Raw genomic sequence first — 21,067 nt, 5'->3', positions numbered from 1 at the left:
TGTTCAGGACTGAGTCTTTGTTGCGTATCATGTAAATTGACATCATCTCAGCTGCATTACTCAGTTTATTCAAGTTACCGACAATTAGGCTAATTATCGAAACTAAGAAAAAGCCATGTATTTCAATGTTAATCTTTGTTACACACACACATTTGGAGCTGTTCGTATCAGTACGACTTGTGTGACATAAACATACAAAAGTTTACATTTAAACACTTAGATCACTTGTAAATTAGTAAAATGTTTAAAGGTGACGAAACTGCCTGCACCTTTGAGCAAAACTACGGAAGGCCTGATGACGTCACAAATGTTGCTGCGTGATGTCATTCAGGCGTATTTTCGGTCAAATCTTCTTCTGTATTGCATTGGTGCTCGTCGGCATTTTGATACATGCGTTTTTGAACGAATAATTGACCGAAACCCTTACTAATGTGACGAATTTGCCTGTACTAACGTTACATGTACTAAGTATATGATACTGAGATTTCCTGATTGAGGAATAGTTCGTGTGTGATTTTCAAAATATACTGATCGGATTTAAACATCAAGAACGGTCAAACCAAACATACTTACTATTCATCTATAAATAAATGCAATTAAATTTGTCGTTGTGTGCTTAAAACTTACACGGCCCCTTATGGAACATCTAGGCCTATATTGTTTTGTTAGAAATAGGGCATGGCTTATAGGTGCGGTGGTTAAATCTGCCTTGAAAAACCTGTTCACGATACATCGCTCTTGAATTCGTTATCAAACCAATTGTATAGCTGCCTTGTTATTTAAAATTACGATTAAAATCAATATATTTATTTACACTTACGATAAATTTTGCACTTAAGAGAGGGGTAAAGCTATCGTAAAGTTACTATAAATTTTTCACTTAAAAATCTCCTAAGAATTTTTGTGAAACGGAACAAAATCGTAAGTTTTCTCTTACGAGTAAAATGCTCACTGGACAAGAGTGCTATTAAGTTTCCTCATTAAATTGACATTGACATAGTATCAAGGTCACAGGGGTAAAATATGTTAAAAACTCCAAACAACAATATCTTAAGAACCATTTGGTCTTGTCATGATACTTGGGCATGTTATGTAGAACAGCTGTGTTAATCGCTTTCTTTATTACTGTAATGAGGTCAAACGTCACCTTTAAGTGCCTATCGGAGTCAAAGGTCAACGTGGGTTAAAACCTTTATAATTAAAATTTCTAACAACAATATATTAAGAACCGTTTAGGAGATGTTAAAATGTCTTGTGTTCTAGTTATTTGGTCTTGAATGAGAGAGTTAATCAAACGTCATCTACTTTTTAGAACTGTTAAAATATACTGAAGAAATTTGTTTTAAAAAGTGCCCGAGGGCTAAAAATTTCAAGGACAGATTTTAAATACAGCATCTCTTTGAAGAGTGAAAATAGGAAAGGAGACATTTTGATTGTATAAGCTCAAAAATCGTTTTTTTAGTATTAAGTTTTAGGTATCAACTCTTTGGAATGGATGTTCAACAACAATCTTGACCAACATTGAAGGTCACAGATGTGAGGTGTGTTAATTTAACAAAACCATACAAAAACAGCTAAGTGATACAGCCCCATTGGGCCTTTTGTTAATATAAGTTTTGAAGTTGAACATATCTGAGTTCCATTTTGATGACAGTTGAAATGATTGATGTTTTGGTATGTGAGTAACACTGGGTTTGACCAGGGAATGGGACCCAAGACTCCGATCCCCTAACACTACAGATGCTTTTATCAACAGATTTATAGACAGTAATGCAACACAAGTACTATAAAACAGGTATATTTTATTGTGCCCTAAGTAGTCTTTTGCATCAGGATGACGACCGTAGTGGCATACCCAGCATGGCATCATTGTCTTGGTCATTGTGGTAATGTTTCCAAGTTCTGTAACAATAAAATTGTAATTTTGTATTAGTGTAACATTGGGAAAATGTGGAAAAATCAATAACTGCGACATAAAATTCATAACTTTGAAAATAATGACCAAAGTGATTTTGCTTCCTTTACCTTTAATCTCTGAAGCCTTAAATTCTTCCTATCTTGACCTTAAATTTAGTACCAAGGCTAAACATATTCCTTACTACCTTGAAACTGTGTGTCTGTAGCCAATAATTCTACCTCGCTATCTTGACATTTTTTGTCTTTAGCCACTAATTCTGCCTTACTACCATGTTATTTTGTGTCTGTAGCCAATTACTCTGCCTTGACATTTTGTGACTTTAGCCGATAATTTTGCCTTGCTACCTTGACATTTTGTGTAATTAGCCAATAATTTTGCCTTGCTACCTTGACATTTTGCGTCTAGCCGATAATTCTGCCTTACTACCTTTACATTTTGTGTCTTTAGCTGAAGACAATAATTCTGCCTTACTACCATGTTATTTTGTGTCTTCAGCCGATAATATTCTGCCTTGCTGCCTTGACATTTTGTGTCTTTAGCCAATAATTCTGCCTTGCAACCTTGACATTTTGTGTCTTTAGCCAATAATTTTGCATTGCTACCTTGACATTTTGTGTCTTTAGCCAATACTTCTGCCTTACTACCTTGACATTTTGTGTCTTTAGCCAATAATTTTGCCTTTCTACCTTGACATTTTGTGTCTTTAGCCGATGATTCTGCCTTGCTACCTTGATATTTTGTGTCTTTAGCCAATAAATTTGCCTTGCTACCTTGACATTTTGTGTCAGTAGTCAATAATTCTTCCTTGCCATTCCTTGCGTTTTAATTACATTTTGTTTCTGAAGCCTATAATTCTTCGTGCTACTTGATCTTTTAATCTCTTTAACCTTAATTGTTTCCCCCAAGCTGCTTTGGCCTTTTATTCTTTCTTACTTTTTATGAACATGGCAACATGGTACCAAGGCGAATATCGAGATTATTGCTCTAAAACGCATTCAACATAATCAGGTCTGACAGATAGACAATGCCATATCATATTATGTCCTGTCAAAAATTGTAAATGGAATCAACCGTATCAAGGCTTTAATAGATCTAGAAAAAGGACATATATAGGTCTATATACTACTAATCAGGAGTATCCCCAATCAAGCTTTCCCCCGGCAGTAGCTTGATCAACAGATGCTGACTATGGTACCTCTTCGAGTCCTTGTCGTCTGCTGACAGTATGTCGTTGATAGTGTCTGGCAGGGTGGCGTTTAGGGTTTCAGGTAGGACCAGTGATACCAGGCCAGCAGACAGACCCAGACACCCGAATATAATTAGAGGGAGGGCCTTCCCAAACATACTGTCCACAAGTAAAGACTGTGAATAAAGAAAATAAGAACTAAAAAGTGTAATCCGCACAATAGAGCATAAACATTCATTGCTTAAAAATATTCAAAACATATCTTAATTCATTATCGCCTCTCCATTTAAGTATTAGCGAAAGTATTGATATCTTGGAATTTAAGTGAGTTGATTGCAACATAGACCCTTCCTACTATTACTGTAATATGAGAGTATGTAAAGCAAACTTGAAAGTCGTGACCCTAAGAAAATGTAAAATCAAATAATTCCGTTTAACGATTGTTCCCTTTTGTTCCATGCCTACCCCGCCGAAGTTAGGAGTACTTTTTTTGTTAAACGGAAATTGCAAGAGGAATGATAACATCATTGAAGTTATGTACCGGAACTGGAAATCTATTGGGGAGGATTTCAAGGCAAAGAAAACTCTAGATCAGTGACTAATGCCACGTTAGATAGAATATCGGACGCCATGTTTGTACGAGCTACCTTTGTATGTAGCTACCTTACACAAGTATACGCAGTGCAATCTAATGAAAATGCACCATTCAAAAAGTCTACCTTATGTGACTTTTATGAATGAATTTGATGAATTTTAATCCCAATTACTTCGAAATTCCATCATATTTGCGACACGGTCTGAAGCTCTGAACATGAACTGTATACGTTAGCGTAATTTTAGTTTGCTGTGTTATCGATAAGGGTCATGGTTGATCTCTTTATCAAACAAAATATATTTAACACAGGGGACTTTTCCAATAGGCAAGATATTTTCCGAAGCATTATCGAACTCTTTTGGTTCACAAGACAAACGACTTTTCTTAAGCATTTTTAACTCATCTCAAAATTAATGCCCTCTCCCAAACACCAAAATCTATCGCAGATGACTGGTATCACGTTGAAATAATCTTGGGGTACTAAAACCATATTGCTTACCAGGTCGGCAATGTAGGGCGATATCAGGGATCCGATACGTGCGAAGATATTGGACGAGGAAAGAATGAAACTACGACTGGACGTTGGAAACAGTTCCGAGGTGTAAATGAAGATATTTCCGAATGCTGCTGAAACTCCGAACTTTCCAATCATAGACAGGGTGATGGTAAACCAACTGAGGGCTGGAAAAAAAGGAATGTTGTTACTTCAGTTTGTACGTTTGGGAAGCAAATAAACAATACCGCAGATTACAAACTGTTCTTGTTTTTCGATATATTCCCACTATATTATAGTTTGTGCGACACGAATGCTCCGACGAAAACATTTGCTTTGTAAGATAATTTTGCATTTGCTTAGATTTCAAACTTCATGTCTGAGGACAATTTATAATATAACATGAGGCCCAATGAGCCTTTACGCTTACATGCGTTCAAATCAAAAATCTCCCAGTCAATTAGATGCCATTTTGGATTTTCTGATTGGCATGAAAAAGAACAATCTTGTGTGGGGATCACGTAAGGAACAGTTGCACGAAGTTTGGAGCATCTATTATTTAAAAAAAAATTAAGATGGACATGAAAGTAAGAATTCTTTTTTTGGGACCACATAACACAGTTTGAAGTCAATCACTTCAACCATTCTTGGGAATCCGAAAATGTCGAAGCAAATTAAACGTGTTTTCCACCTGATCGGCTCGAAAAGAAAGAACACCTTTTAGGAACCTCAAAAGGATCATTTGTAAAAAAGTTAGAGACAATAAGTGCATCCGTCCTAAGAGAAAAAAAGGCGAAAATGTCTTAGCAAATCAGAGGTCAGGGAAGCTATAATACATTTTCGGATTGACAGGAATCGTAATAACGCAAGTTGGGGATTGATGTAGCCGTTCTTAAGAAGAAGTCTTCAGGTAGCTCTGTCAATCAGAAGCTATGGCATTAATCTTGGATCTTCAGATCGAAACGAAAAGTAGCAACACTTATTTCATCATAAACACTTGTACAAAGTTTGAAGTCAATAACCCCAGCCATTCTTAAGGAGAAAACGCGATTTTTTTTGATTTTTTTAAGTCAATCGCTTCAGACATTCTTGAGAAGTCAACAACATCTGAACAAATCGGAAGCCATTGCGGCCATGCTTGATATTCAGTTCGGCATGAAAAGAAAGATCAGTTTGTACCGAGTTTTATGTCAACCAGTTTAGCGGTTCGGAGGAAGTCGAAAATGTTAATTGTTTACGCTCGACGCAATATAACCGACTGGTGAACTTAAAGGAGGAGTTCTTATTTTCTCTTTTAATTAATAACATAGATACGCAGAAACTCTCACATTCGCCTCCCAGCTGCGTGGTTAGTATGGTGGATAGACAGGCCACTCCCGTCAGAACGAGGCTGCCACAGTTCATGATCTTCCGTCCGAACCTGTCGTTGATAACGAGACACGAGCTGTAGCCTAGGGCCTCGACTATGGCGGACACCAGGAAGTTGAGGTAAATATTCCCGCCGATTCTTCCGGCATTCAAGATGAGACCATAGTAGGATAGAGATATGGCAAACCTAAATATAATAAATAGGTGATGTCACACCAATTGATGACGAAAGCAAAAGTATGTTGAAGGCAACTTACACAGTACGAGTTTATGATGAAGGCAAATTTTTGATGACGGCAGGATGAGAAAGACAACTTTGATGTGATTAAAGTATAGGAGGTAAAAAAACCTCCGAATGATGAAGGTATGAGGAAGGCAACTTATTTTAACTAGGCAAATTAACGGCGAAAAAAGGTGTGAGGAAGGCAACTGATAAAGAACGGATTAGGAAGGCAACGAAAATAACGAATAATTGACCAAAGTATGAGGAAGAAGAACGAGGACGGCAACTTATTGATGATAAAGGATTAGGAAAACAACTAACAGATGATAAAAAGGATTAGGAACCAACTTAATGATGATGAAAAGATGAGCAATGTGAAATACTGATTATGAACGGATGAGGTAGGCAACTTATTGATGAAGAAAGTATAACGAAGGAAACTTATTGATGATGACGTATAGCGAAGGAAACTTATTGATGATGACGTATAACGAAGGAAACTTATTGGTGTTGACGTATAACGAAGGAAACTTATTGGTGATGAAAGTATAAGGAAAGCGAATTACCAATTACGAAATATTGATGAAGGAAACTAAAAATGACGGAAGTATTAGAGCCACCACTTACCAACAAACACCCAGTCAATATGCGTTGTTGTTTAACATTTTGAGGTATGTGTGTAATTTTATATGATTAAAATTGAATGAAAACTTGTATGTTGTTTTTAAAAAAACTAATATTTCTCTAAGAATGAAAGTCTTTCTATGTCACAAAGTATACTTTATAGTCAGCCCTACTAAATGTACTTTATATGGAATTGTATAAACGCTGAATTCTACCAATGGCAAAGTTAGTATATTCTCGGTTTTCACAGGGACTAAACAAAACTCTGTATAACTATATAACCGTACTGCTACCAGTACCATCAAATAAACTCACTTGTTCATCAAACGATGATCAAAAGCTTGCGATAATAGTTTTTGTATTCCTTTGTCCGTTTGTTAAGATTATGTGTTTTTATCGAAAAATCAAGACATCGATGTGCGCTCTTAAAAGGATTAAATATTTCCCAATTACAAATTTTTAAGTCGCATTTTTCTTTCTGCTTTTAAATCGCCTCCAAATAAAGTGCCAATATGTTCGTGTGGAATTTCCTTACGAAAATACCTACCAAATAAATGACACGATGGTCCATCTGAGTACGAGCTTAGGCTTTTTCAATAAGGTTAGAATGTCCCTCAACGACCCACTTTCCCGGCATACTTCTGTTATCTCTCCGGTCAAGGTCGTTCCGTTGACCTTGGCTATTTTTCGGAGGATTTGCATAGCTTGTTTTCTCCTTCCCACCAAAAGAAGCCACCTGGGGGATTCTGGAATGATACTGCAACGGAAATTATTACTGTGTACTGTGCCTTTTTCTAAATCATCATTACAGCGAATATACAAAGAAATTTAATATGAAGGGCGAATTTTATATTGGACGAAGGGCGAAATTTTAACTGGGCGAAAATTTTCCGGTATACAGTAGTTCTGCCGTACTGTTTATTTCGATAGGAGTGGCAAGGACCTGATTTCTCGTTAAAATTGCTAAAGACACAGCATTGTAAATTTATTCACAGTATCTTCCATCATTAGAAAGCTCATTGGAGCTTGTTTCGATGTCTGAATATTTTTTCATACACTGTTACATTAATTCACTTCCGGTTTCGCGCTAATAATATTTACACTATTTACATTTAGCATTAAATGTTCTAGTAGACTGAATTTCCTGGGGTGATTTCTCAAATGCACATTTAGTCGACTCTTGTAGGTGTTTGCTCACTCAATTTTAGTTTATCGTCAATTGTTACCCCGAGGTCTTTTTCCGTCCTTGTTTTGGTGATGTTGATTTCCTGGCCTTTGTTGACTATTCCATATGATGATGTTTTTGGTTTATACTCAATCTCCATGTGTTTGCATTTCTCTACATTTAGTTCCATTTGCCACGTTTCTGTCCATTCGCAAATGTTATTAATGCTAGTTTGCAGGTTAGCTCTATCTTCAGGTTTGGATATTTTGCTGTCGAGTCTGGTATCATCTACACACATTTTTATCACACAGTTAACCCCATCTGGCATGTCGTTCACATAGATCAGGAATAAGAGGGGTCCTAAGACGCCCCCTTGGGGGACTATACTGGTGACTGGTAGGGTATTTGACTGTCCTATTAAGGACGACTCTCTGGGTCAAGTTAGACAGGTATGCTCTTATCCAATCTAGTATTTTTCCCTCTTATACCATATAGTTCCAGTTTGTGCAGCAGCAGACGCTGAGAAACTTTATCGAATGCTTTGGCAAACTTTAAGAAGACTACGTCCACATTGTTTCCAGAATCCATGATTTTTGTCCTGTCTTCGACTGACTCTAAAAGTTCTAAATCCATGTTGACTGTTGGTTAGCAGGCTATATTGGTTCAGATGTTGTAGAATATTGTCTCGGATAATTCTCTGAATTAATTTGGATATGACTGACGTGGGACTAATTGGTCTATAGTTACACGGATTTATTTTAGACCCTTTTTAGAAAATTGGTGTTACAAAAGCCTGTTTCCAGCACTCTGGTAGCTTGCCTTCTTCTAGGGACATGGTGAAGATTATTTACAGGGGTTCTGCTATTTCTTCAATTGTATTGGTTAGCAACATTGGGTGGATATTGTGTGGTCCAGCCGCTTTGTTTGGATTAAGTCTGTTGATTGCTTTTGTGACACTTTCTGTTGTTATTATGATGTTGTTCAAAGGTTCTCTATATGTTCTAGGTAGAATGTTTGGCTCATTGATGTTTGTGTCATTGACGAACACATGTAATTATTCAATGTTTCTGATGTTTCTTCAGCATCTGTTGCAAGCGTTCCATCAGGTTTAGTTAGTTTGCTTAACGTGCTAGTCCTTTTTCGCAATTTCTTATTGAGTTTTTCGCTTGTGATGTCACTTCTTGTCTTGCTTTTCTAAACTTCTCAAAATTTTCTTTAGTTTTGCAGTACAATAACCGAACACATGCCTTGTGTTTTTTATGAATAGCCGCCATCGAGCTGTTGTCTATGTATGCTTTTTGTGGATTTTCCCGTTGATACTTTGCTCACTTATATATTTCTTTTCATATTGCTGAATAGTTTTTCAGCAAAGTAGTTCCAGGTGTCCACTGTACCTTCCATTGACTTTAGCTCACCTATGTCCAAGGTCTGTAGGTCCTCTCTGATGTTATTATTATCTCTTCCATGATAACTCAATTTGTCAATTTTGTTGGGATAGGGTTTTGAATAGCAAAGAAATTCAAATGTTAAGACGATATGGTCACTCTTGCCTAATCCTGGTTGGTAGTTTATTACATCAATCATGTTCTCTTCGTTAGTTAACACTAGATCTAGAAGAGAGGGTACTTGTCCTTATAACGAGTTGGTTCACTAACATGTTGCGTACATGCAGAAAGCAGTCGCGAACTTTCCCGACAAATTTGGATGCTATGTGGCTGTTGTTGGTATTTGAATTAAGTGTCTCCCAATCAATTTCTTTCAGGTTGAAGTCTCCTACCAGTAGTAGATGTGACATAGGCATTGCAGATACAGTATCCAGCAGAAGTTTTATGTTGGCTTGGTCATCACTATTTTGACTGATTAGCACAAATTTCTCATTGTCGTCGTCAATTACTGCCTCCCCTGCTGCGAGGTGAGCTGCGGTGTCTGTTACTACTCCTGGTTTCTTATGTTTCCCAAAGAAGGCATTATACACTTCGATATTAAAGGTCTGCTCGTCTATCGGTATTGATATTGACTTTGGATTTATTTCAGTTAGGCAGATAACATCTGGGCTTTTTCGAGTAATGTATTTCTTTATTTCAGCGTTTTTTGGTAATTGTCAGGACGTCGATATTTGAGTAGAAAAAAAGACACGAAGCCCTCGTTTTTACATCATTTAAAAGAGTAAAACTGTCAGCCTATGCACGATTTACTTCGGGCGATGTAGGTGGAACATAGCTATCTTTTTCAATTAGAGTAACGTCCAGAACAGAATTATTTGCCGGTGTTGGGTAAGGAAATGTGTTTTCATCGGACTCATCCAGTTCGCCAGAAAGGGACCAATGATTAACAATAACTCTTGATATAGGGCTTTGTACAGTCAGTTGTACAGGGACTGTTTGCTCTTTTTCAGGTATATGTGAATTTGGTACATTTCTCCTGGGTTCATTAGGTATATGATTAGTATGTACAGTAGCAGTCGTTGTTATGATATTTGGCGCTGTAGTTTCCATTTGTGCCCTAGCTACTTTCCTCTCCTTTATCTGTTCTGGCGTCCTATCCTTTGTTAGTATGGCATTCTTAAGATGTACTGGAGCTTTTGTTGGTATCTCTCTTGCGTTGTTTCTTATTTGCCAATATAACGATAAGTGGCCTAGTTTTATTTTGGATATATTTCCCCAGCCTGAAATGTGTTGTTATGGCTGCATTTGCCAGACCTAGACTTGGAAATAACTTTGTAAAGTCTTGTTCATCCTTTGTTTTGTTTTCCAATTTGTTGGCCGATGTGTTTTCCGGTATGTTGAACATTATAATGTTGGTTTCTCTCGCCTTACGGTCCTCTAGTTCCTTTGTTCTTTTGTCGACTGTGCTGTTGATTTCAACATTTAATTGTTCTAGTATGACGTGTCTAGTGTTTGTCATTTCCTCCTTGATCTGATTTCTAGTTCAAGATCATGTAGTCTGGTACAATCCCTGTAATTCTCTAGTCATTTGACTGACAAAGCTGGCTTATGGCAGCATTGATGTTATCTAGTGTTGGTTTGGTATGTTTGCAGCTCCCGCAGCACCTAGACATGTCCGCTAGTTTTCCATTTTGTATACAGGCATATACAGTGCATACTTGTGCATTTCTGACAGAAGAGTAGCTTACAGCCACTACATGGTAAAGTGTTAGATGTTGTATCTATTTTTGTTTCACACCTTCCGCAGAGTTCTAGAGATGCATCGTCACGAGACCTTTTATAACGATTTGTAGGAATGAAGTTCCCACCCTCAGCCATTGTGTAAATCAACTGAAGTGGCGAGATAATCCCACCTGCTCCTAGTTAATATATAAACTTAGCAGTTCATGTACTGTAGTGGTAGATATTGGAATAACTTTGTCGTTATAGCGTTGTGTGCTCGAGAGGTAGTGATGAAATATTATCACAAGCTACATGTCGTGTAACAATCAGAAAGTTTGCTTGAGGCAAGGTTAATATGTAGCGGAACTGGACTTGGTCGATCGTCGGCGACCAGATAGCTCAATTGGTAGAGCATCCGTCTAGAGCTCGGAGGGTCCTGGGTTCGAACCCCGATCCGGCCGTTTATTTTTCCTCTCCTGTTACATTTGGCACCCAACAAAATATACCCACAGAAGGTGGTATATGGTCTCGTGTGTCTTCGGGGTCGAAGACTTTGTTAAAGGAGGGAGGAATGTAGCGGAACTGGACTGGGTCGATCGTCGGCGACCAGATAGCTCAATTGGTAGAGCATCCGTCTAGAGTTCAGAGGGTCCCGGGTTCGACCCCCGGTCTGGCCGTGAATTTTTCCTCTATTGTTACAAATATACCGTATAGAATGGTTGCACTGAGTGACCGTTAGTGTTTTGCACAAGTCGAGTTACAGTGATTAGTTAAACACACCTTCTTATATACCCTGTATATGGTGTATACTTATCAATAGACAGAAGCTTACATCTTATATACCCAGAAGCTTAAATGATGAGTTATACTCACCTACTCAACGTCCGACATACATTGACCTTCTGTATGTCATGACCTGTTGTGCACTACATAAGTGGAGTAGTAGTGGTGAGGTAATCCCACCTAATTACACACATTTATATTGGTTTCCTATTCGATGATCAGTAAGTGATGAGTTAAACTCACCTACTCAACATCGGACATATTATTAGCGCTCTGGTAGGGTGTCTCTAACACCATTGTTGGATTCAATTTGAATTTGAATTAGCAAATGTTAAGTACTTATACACGACTGATCATGACTGATGAGTTACACTCACCTAGTAAATATTGATCATAAGCAGTCCTCTTCCTCTGTATCCACCGTTACTGTCAGTATATCGTCCCTATAGTACATTTCGTGGATAGGATGAGTGTCCTTTATTAGTGGTTTTGTCCAAACTTCACAAAGAGTTTTCCCTGGATGGACACCATCCTTCAATAAGGTGAAGTTGTACGAATATCTGGGCAGTTTACCCTTCGATTTTCTACACCGCTGTAGATTGTTAATTGGTTTCAGATTTGACTGATCGTTGGACGTGTTAAGTTCGGCAATATGTTGATTGAGAAGTTTATACTGTCTTGTTGCTTCCTTATCATGAACGATGATATTAGTGTCCTGGGACAAACCTCTGTACTGGTGCCACTTACTAATGCTGAATGGAGAGCATTCTAAGAGTTTTATTACTGCCTCCCCATTATGTTTGTTTACACATTCGATTGCCCTTCGGTAACCTCTTCCAACTTCATTAACGGTGTCGTCGCAATGGAGGCTTCTGATAGCGATAATCCTACCTGACTTCATCCCGATGTCACAGGTGCTACTCCACAAGTATATTGCAATTAGCTTATGTTTAGTAATCACTTATCGATCCTTTGTTCAATTGTATCTACAAGGCTACAAGTCCTCCCTCCACTGATACAACATAACTCGAAAGGGAAATGATTGTTATTCCCGCTGAGAAATTGGTTTCCTAAGGTATATCCCTTACTGTCAGATACTTATACAGGCTTCCTGACGATGTTTCCTCCGTCCCCAACATCAATGAACTCGACCGGATTTTGTATTTTTGCCGAGAATAGAAAAACGGGTTTCTACTCACAGTTTTAGGCCACGCATTCAACAGAACAGAGCAGACCTGAAGCAAACAGTTGTTTTCATCCTGTAAACATCCTGGTTCATCCTCAGTGGACCCACAACTCCAGTTCGAAATCATGAGCACATGGGCGTCATCTCTTTTTCTTGACCGACAGGAACAGAGCCACAAATAATGTCATACACCTTTCTCTAGTACCGATTTTTTACACAAATACCGTCGCGTCAATGGATACCTCGTCAACAGTTTTGACACACTTCTAAATATATTTCTATAAGGATCCCATTATTTCTGGTGGATGTTTTCTAAACTTGATACGGAGCAATTCTAGAATCGGCCATCTCGATTTGCGCGCGCAACCGGAAGTCCTAAATCGAATAGTATTTTTCCAATGTTATGTCGATTTTTCTTATGCTGGGTTATATTTGGACGAGTAATCTGTTTGCGTCTTGTATTTATTCATATATATTTACATTTCCGCTGCAAGTTCCCCTATAAGCAGTACCAGAAGAAACTGCGTCCATAGGGCTATGAACACAATTTGATTAGCGTCGTTTTGAAGCCTCCCGTTCCGCCCCGAATAACGTGAGACAACCATTAGAAGCAAACATTTTGGTGACGTAAGGCTGTTCCAGAAATCTCGTTTGTACTGACGGGCAGTTACTTTAATATCGTATATACAAGGGAATGCATATAATTAGATAAATAGTAATGATAAATTTTTGTATGTAAATATATGTATTGAGCTGTATCTTTCAGTGCCCATGCCTGTATGATCGGTTACAGCCATATAATTATACCATGAAGCGAGCTTTGTGGAATCCCGCTTCATAGAATACCGCTTCATGGAATATGTTTATAACTTATTTGCGTTCATACATTGAAAAAATGTAGTTTAGACTTAAGTATATATACTTTGTAACGCCTACTTATGTATTGATTCCGTTATAAAGGATGTGACATGTCCCTGCCTGAAGTTTTCATCAAATTCAGTACTCGCAGATATGTCTTGGTTAATAAGAAGTGTTTTATAAAGTTTTTACGAAAACTTTAATAAATCATGCTTTTAATTAAGAACTGTATCTAAAAATCAATTGAGATAGAACTTTCAACTGTCATTTACATAAAAAACCGTTGACCATCTTGCTGAATTTACTTAGTCATCTTTGACGCGAAATCGCGAAATTAGCTCTGTCGCGAAAACAATGTAAAAAGAGACGTATGAATGGGCGTACACTGTATAGGCGAGCAGAAGAACACAGGGTATGGCCAGGACGAGTTGTAAGGTCCGCCAATCTCTGATAAAGTAGGCCAGACCACACAGTACCACTTCTCCAATACACCACAACAGTTCAATAATGATTCCTACAAACACACGCTTCGTCGGTCCAACCATCTCCATAGCTGTGAAAATAAATACTGTAAGTCAGTCAGTAAATCGCGAGATTTTATTTTCGCACAAGCATCCTATGTACGACCTCGAATTTATTCATAACTATAATGTTCAGGGAATCTATGTTCGCTTTAGATTTATTTTTAGAAAAGTAACTACTTAACAAACTCGCATATTGTGTGTTACTTCTGATTTGTAAGCGGCTTATTATGATAAACGAACTTTAAAAATAATGTACTCTAAAAATAAATTTGACTGACCAAAGAGTTGTTTTTCTAATGTAATCCACGTGTGACGAAAACGACCTGACAGAAATACAAAACCTTGTTTATAGTAAATGGTTTACAGTTATTTTCGCTGTTTGTCGAATGTAAACCAAGGGAACGAGGGCATGTCTCGTACTTACGGATCAGCATGCATGGAGCGAACACCATCAGTGATGATAACCCGGTCAGGAAGCGAGTGACAAGAAACATCTGGTAATTGTACGACCAGACGCACGCCATGCTAGATATCGTCAGTGTGAACACACCAATGACCATTACTGGCTTCCGGCCAACCCTGTAGTATATATGAAATACAAAACTGGTTGCAACAGACTTCCGGCTTAATGCAACATCGAAACACAGCATTGAAAAAAAAGCATTTACACAACATTGCTTATAGCAAACAACCAACACAACATCAATACATACACAACACATTGACGGTAGTACATTTTTCTTCGTGTCATGATGATCGTTATTGTAGGACCTGCACAGAAAAATATTTTATTTCTTAATTTGATATGAAGGTCGATGTTTTTGATAATGCTCCTTAGGGGGCCTTGTGGTTTTGCTGTCACTACTCGATCGCGAGTTCTCGATGCAAAGACGTGACATTACTTGGTTTCGACTTAGATTTACACGGCGGATATCATCGAAAAAGCAGAAGACGCATACCCTTTCGGAACGTCTGGTCTTAATCACCTTATACTTTTTCAAGGGTCTCCATGTCAGTGTTTCCCCTTTTTATATGGCAAATTGTATCAACATTTTATTCGAAATATGATTTTTTGTTGATACTTCGTTTATTCTCTTGTTGGTTTTTATAAAAGTATACCTACACATCGCCCAACATTCCCGCCAAAATTACGCCAACTAAGGTCCCGCCAAAGAACACCATTGACGCGTGTGAACGAAGCACGACATTGTCGCAGACGAGGTCGAACTGAAAAAAACACATTAATGACATTATAACTTACTGTTAATAATACACAAGGAAAGTGGAACGAGGGTTAACTTTCCCACTACTATTTCCCATGTCCATCTAAATCAATGATGCAATGTATTATTTTAAGTAAGAATACATTTTTATACAATATTGTATCGAACCAAAAAACATCTAACAAAAAGATAACTTACTGTTATTCACTTCAATTAAGGTTGATAACGTGATTTATTAACCCGGGGAACATCTTAAAAAATGATTAATATAACCTTATTAACTTTGACTTTGGGCGATACAATGATTCACAAACCCCATAAAATATGTAATCAAATAAAAACAATTCCGTGCATTTGGCTAGTTTTTGTAAAACTGCAAAAGTTCGGATCTGCGAAAACAGGAATACCATTGATAGCTTCGATTAAGTTTGATAATTATTTATCAACCGGTGGGACACGTAGGCAATTGACGTAATATACTAATATGAACTTCAAGTAAGGTAGATACAATGATTTATCAACCTGATGAAAATTAACTAGTACCATCTCTAATATTTCCTTAAAGTGCAACTGCGAAAATAGTGATTCGCAAAAAATAAGAAATGTACAGTAATTACACTGCCTCCATTACATAAATATCAATTATGGGCTTTTGTTGAGGTGAATATGTGGTTATATGAACCCGAGAAAGCGATATTAACCGAGAGGAAGTAAGAGTGACGGGCACTGATGTTATGAAATGTATTATCAACTAGTTTACATTTTACGGTCTCCTTTATTCACATAGAAGATTGACATCTTGAAATACAAATATCATAACAAGCAGATTTTTTTTTAGAATCTATTGAAGCAGCGCACAGGCACATGAGCAGTTTAATTTGCCTTACCATCCTTGACTATGTAATTTATATCGATTAATTCTCTGTGTCTGATAGTTGACACCTATGACGTCACATTTGTTTTATATAAAAATGCTGGAAATGCCTTGAATGCTAAATAGTTTGGGCAGGTACCAATGTTGATTTCAGACTGATATATCTCGAAAACAAGTCTACAGATTTTGGGCAGAATGAATCGAATGTACAGAAGAGCAACTCAAAACTGACAAGGAAAATACTTACTGGTATATAAATAGCTAAAATTGCGCCGTAAACAAAATTATTCGCATGCTGACTAAGCTCAGTGAATACACAAATATGAAAATCGGAGAACTGATTAATAGAAAAACGAAATTTTGTAAATTCATACAAAACTCACATCAGAAATAGGCGTTTTTGACATTTCGTCTGTGCTATACTCCCACTTGGTACATTTTGTCTGTGACGTCATATTTGAAGTTTCGTTGCAACTGCTGATGTGGCACTGTAACGCCTCCTGATTGTGACTTCCGTTGGAGTGGTTACCAAAGAGAATGGAAACATCCCGCGAGGAGTTGACATATTGCAGAGTAGATAAATCATGTGTTGAATTTATCGGTACTTCGGGAATTTGACAACTACAAAAGCAAGTTTGAACACTTGTATATAATGTGAATGAGTATTTATTTCCAAACGATTTATTTTAAGAATGGTGGCATCTCAAATGTTGAAATTTCCGTTATGGTCAGTATTTTGAAATCATTATTTCGATCTTCGAAATTCTAGGGGCTATGCTAAGTTACGTATGCGCAGATGAAGTAATAGAGGTAACCCCTGGAATTTCGAGCACGGTGAACGGAATGATTGGGAAGATGAATTCAATTTCAACTATCCATAAGTTAATGTCATTTGACCTAAATTTAAGACTTGAGTGAAATATGATAACTTGTGTAACTGATAAAATTGATTTATAGCACTAGTATCACTGAAATAAGACACCTAGGTAAATATTTGGTACATGTAAACAAAGTTGAAGGTCACAACGGCTACTTTGAATGCGTGTTGTTGAACTTTACAATCAAAGTAGGTTCATTTACAAAGGCTATTCGGGGTTAAATGTAAGAAAATATTCGTTCACAAACAGAACTGTTGACACCAATTCAATATTTGAACAGCACTTGATGATAAAGACTCGTTTACGGAAAGTGCCGACGGTTCCCGATTGGATGTTAAACTTAGTCCGGGGCTGTTGTTTTAATGCACATGACGTCATATCAATAACTCGATATGTCATGCCCTATTTTGTCCATTGAAAGATTGGCGTTTTAAAATGGTTTGTTGATATATCGCGGGAGATGTATAAAATAATTGATTACACGATATAATTTTGACCTAAAGAAACATATATGCCGGGAAATTTTCGTGCAGTCGAACTTTCTCCCTTCATCCATAAAATCCATTTTCGCTCAGTGTTAATTCCTGCTTCACATTTCATTACTACGTATATTATGCTGGCTACTTATAGTCGCTAATGATAAATTCGCCTTCATTACGGAGGGCGAAAAAGACGAAAATTAAACTGCAGCGAAAACGCCAGGTATACTAGTGTTATGTTTATTGACCCAAGCAGGTATTTGAACAACGATAACATATAAAATATGTATTTTACCCGTGTCCGTCAAAATGGCAATCAAAAGAATCACAATGATCTGTCTGTTATCAGGGGATCTGGTACCGTTACAAAGTACTTGGTAATGGTTACGCTTAGCATGGCAAGTGGTTTCAATAGACATTACGTTTGAACAGGCATGGAAGTGAGTTATTGTAACTTCTAAAATTAACAAATCAAAGGTACATACCTCTATAGCCGTGTCCTTAATACTACAGTTTTTTTTATTATCACTAGAAATACAGATCAAGTATAAGACCATGTTTGTTTAAATGGGTTATATTTACTCAGTTGTCTAGCCGTATCTAATATGTTGGCATATGATCACAACTTTATCTGTTCATGTCGTGTTGGGTGTACTCCGTCTTTGCGTATTGCAGAGTTATCTTCTCTTGTGAGCAGGTATTGATTGTTACGTCATTGGTTTGTGTGAGAAAATTACGTCGTTTTCTCAAAAATTGATGACGTTGCTCTCACAAACAAATGACGTAACAATCAATACCTGCTCACAAAAGAAGATAACTCTGCAATACACAAAGACGGAATATGAATCTAAGTAACTTTAAAGATGAACGTAACACACAGGTGATTGCACCTTTAAGGTTAAGTAACACCAAGATACACTAAGCCTACAGTGATTGCACCTTTAAGGTTAAGTAACACCAAGATACACTAAGCCTACAGTGATTGCACCTTTAAGGTTAAGTAACACCAAGATACACTAAGCCTACAGTGATTGCACCTTTAAGGTTAAGTAACACCAAGATACACTAAGCCTACAGTGATTGCACCTTTAAGGTTAAGTAACACCAAGATACACTAAGCCTACAGTGATTGCACCTTTAAGGTTAAGTAACACCAAGATACACTAAGCCTACAGTGATTGCACCTTTAAGGTTAAGTAACACCAAGATACACTAAGCCTACAGTGATTGCACCTTTAAGGTTAAGTAACACCAAGATACACTAAGCCTACAGTGATTGCACCTTTAAGGTTAAGTAACACCAAGATACACTAAGCCTACAGTGATTGCACCTTTAAGGTTAAGTAACACCAAGATACACTAAGCCTACAGTGGATGCACCTTTAAGGTTAAGTAACACCAAGATACACTAAGCCTACAGTGATTGCACCTTTAAGGTTAAGTAACACCAAGATACACTAAGCCTACAGTGATTGCACCTTTAAGGTTAAGTAACACCAAGATACACTAAGCCTACAGTGATTGCACCTTTAAGGTTAAGTAACACCAAGATACACTAAGCCTACAGTGATTGCACCTTTAAGGTTAAGTAACACCAAGATACACTAAGCCTACAGTGATTGCACCTTTAAGGTTAAGTAACACCAAGATACACTAAGCCTACAGTGGATCCCACAGCTACATAATACAGCTGTGTCGTCCGCCTAGAACTCATCGGTCCCACAGCTACATCATACAGCTGTGTCGTCCGCCTAGAACTCATCGGTCCCACAGCTACATCATACAGCTGTGTCGTCCGCCTAGAACTCATCGGTCCCACAGCTACATCATACAGCTGTGTCGTCCGCCTAGAACTCATCGGTCCCACAGCTACATCATACAGCTGTGTCGTCCGCCTAGGGCTCATCGATCCCACAGCTACATCATACAGCTGTGTCGTCATCGGTAATTCTCCTCGCTCAGTAGTGATATTATATTAAAATATTATTTGAAACTACTTTGTTATAAGTGTACATGTATAATAAAAGTTATTTAATATTCGTTAATAGCGCGTTAAATAGTACTTTAATGACATACCATGATTCTTTTTGACTGTTTGAAGCTATGTAGTGTTTTCATTATGATGTCATTATTTCATGACGTCACATATATACATGTAGTAACGTCACAAACATAATCATATTGTTAAATACTGTACTTTCAGCAACTTTACGAAATATCATGCTGTAAAAATGTACGTGATATCATTAATACATGTCTGTAGGTATACATATATTTGAATGGAATTGTCCTCCGCCATCTTGTACATTACATATGAATTTTGAATATCTAATTATGTATATTTGTAACCTATATGCTGTATTGCATTTGGATATAATAAAACCTGAACTTGAATATGTTACCTGTACATTTGTTTACCTGTGGTGATGTTCGTTGAGTGTGAACACTGTGATGAGTGTTAGAGAAGCAGTGAGCATGTTTGGAATCACACAGAATGCATACAGCCTTTTCTGGTACGTGCCGAAATCTCCAATGGAGGCGAGAACATCGTCAAACGTCTTCATTTTTGTTTCTGTGAATGCTATCGGCTTAAATGATCCGTTTTAATGTTAACATTTGTTCAAACAAAATTAATTTCACTCTTAATGAAACACGGTATTATGTAATATCCTTGTTAGAACTGGTTCCTGTCTCCTGTACACCGAAACTATAGATTAAGAGTTGTTGGTTTGNACACTCTATGGTAAGTCCCGGTGATACAAATGAAGACACTCTATGGTAAGTCCCGGTGATACAAATGAAGACACTCTATGGTAAGTCCCGGTGATACAAATGAAGACACTCTATGGTAAGTCCCGGTGATACAAATGAAGACACTCTATGGTAAGTCCCGGTGATACAAATGAAGACACTCTATGGTAAGTCCCGGTGATACAAATGAAGACACTCTATGGTAAGTCCCGGTGATACAAATGAAGACACTCTATGGTAAGTCCCGGTGATACAAATGAAGACACTCTATGGTAAGTCCCGGTGATACAAATGAAGACACTCTATGGTAAGTCCCGGTGATACAAATGAAGACACTCTATGGTAAGTCCCGGTGATACAAATGAAGACACTCTATGGTAAGTCCCGGTGATACAAATGAAGACACTCTATGGTAAGTCCCGGTGATACAAATGAAGACACTCTATTGTAAGTCCCGGTGATACAAATGAAGACACTCTATGGTAAGTCCCGGTGATACAAATGAAGACACTGAATGGTAAGTCCCGGTGATACAAATGAAGACACTAAATGGTAAGTCCCGGCGATACAAATGAAAGATCTAGAGCATTCAGACGAAGACACACGCTATGGTAAGTCCTGGTGATACAAATGAAGACACACTCTATGGTAAGATCGATCTAGCATTCAGATGAAGACACACGCTATGGTAAGTCCCGAGGATTCATCGAAAACACGCTATGGTTAGTCCAGATGATACATGTGAATACACGCCGGTAAACCAGGGAGAGATATTAAAACACCTTCTGTTATAAATTCCAGATAAGAGATTGGGACACTCCATAGAGGTCGC

The 21,067-nt window shown here is 37.6% G+C and overlaps 1 protein-coding gene across 2 annotated transcripts; it reads right to left on the bottom strand.

Annotated features, from left to right (window-relative positions):
- Positions 1 to 999: 999 nt before the first annotated feature.
- Positions 1,000 to 20,191, bottom strand: LOC110457568 (organic cation transporter protein-like). 2 transcript variants are annotated; one of them, XM_021508899.1, is made up of 10 exons: positions 19,903 to 20,191; positions 16,511 to 16,748; positions 15,154 to 15,257; positions 14,455 to 14,609; positions 13,891 to 14,059; positions 6,955 to 7,164; positions 5,521 to 5,747; positions 4,199 to 4,380; positions 3,114 to 3,280; positions 1,000 to 1,902 (listed from the first exon to the last, which is right to left on the bottom strand). In XM_021508899.1, the coding sequence occupies exons 1-10, from the start codon at positions 20,046 to 20,048 to the stop codon at positions 1,830 to 1,832; spliced, it is 1,671 nt and encodes a 556-aa protein (XP_021364574.1). In that variant the 5' UTR covers positions 20,049 to 20,191; the 3' UTR covers positions 1,000 to 1,829. The 2 variants fall into 2 exon arrangements, with proteins under 2 accessions (XP_021364574.1, XP_021364575.1); XM_021508900.1 differs by having other exon boundaries at positions 19,887 to 19,949.
- Between the last annotated feature and the right edge of the window lie 876 nt (positions 20,192 to 21,067).

The sequence above is a fragment of the Mizuhopecten yessoensis genome, unplaced genomic scaffold, assembly GCF_002113885.1.
Source record: "Mizuhopecten yessoensis strain PY_sf001 unplaced genomic scaffold, ASM211388v2 scaffold9253, whole genome shotgun sequence".
Lineage (NCBI taxonomy): Eukaryota > Metazoa > Mollusca > Bivalvia > Pectinida > Pectinidae > Mizuhopecten > Mizuhopecten yessoensis.
This window is presented reverse-complemented; position numbering and strand designations above follow the sequence as displayed.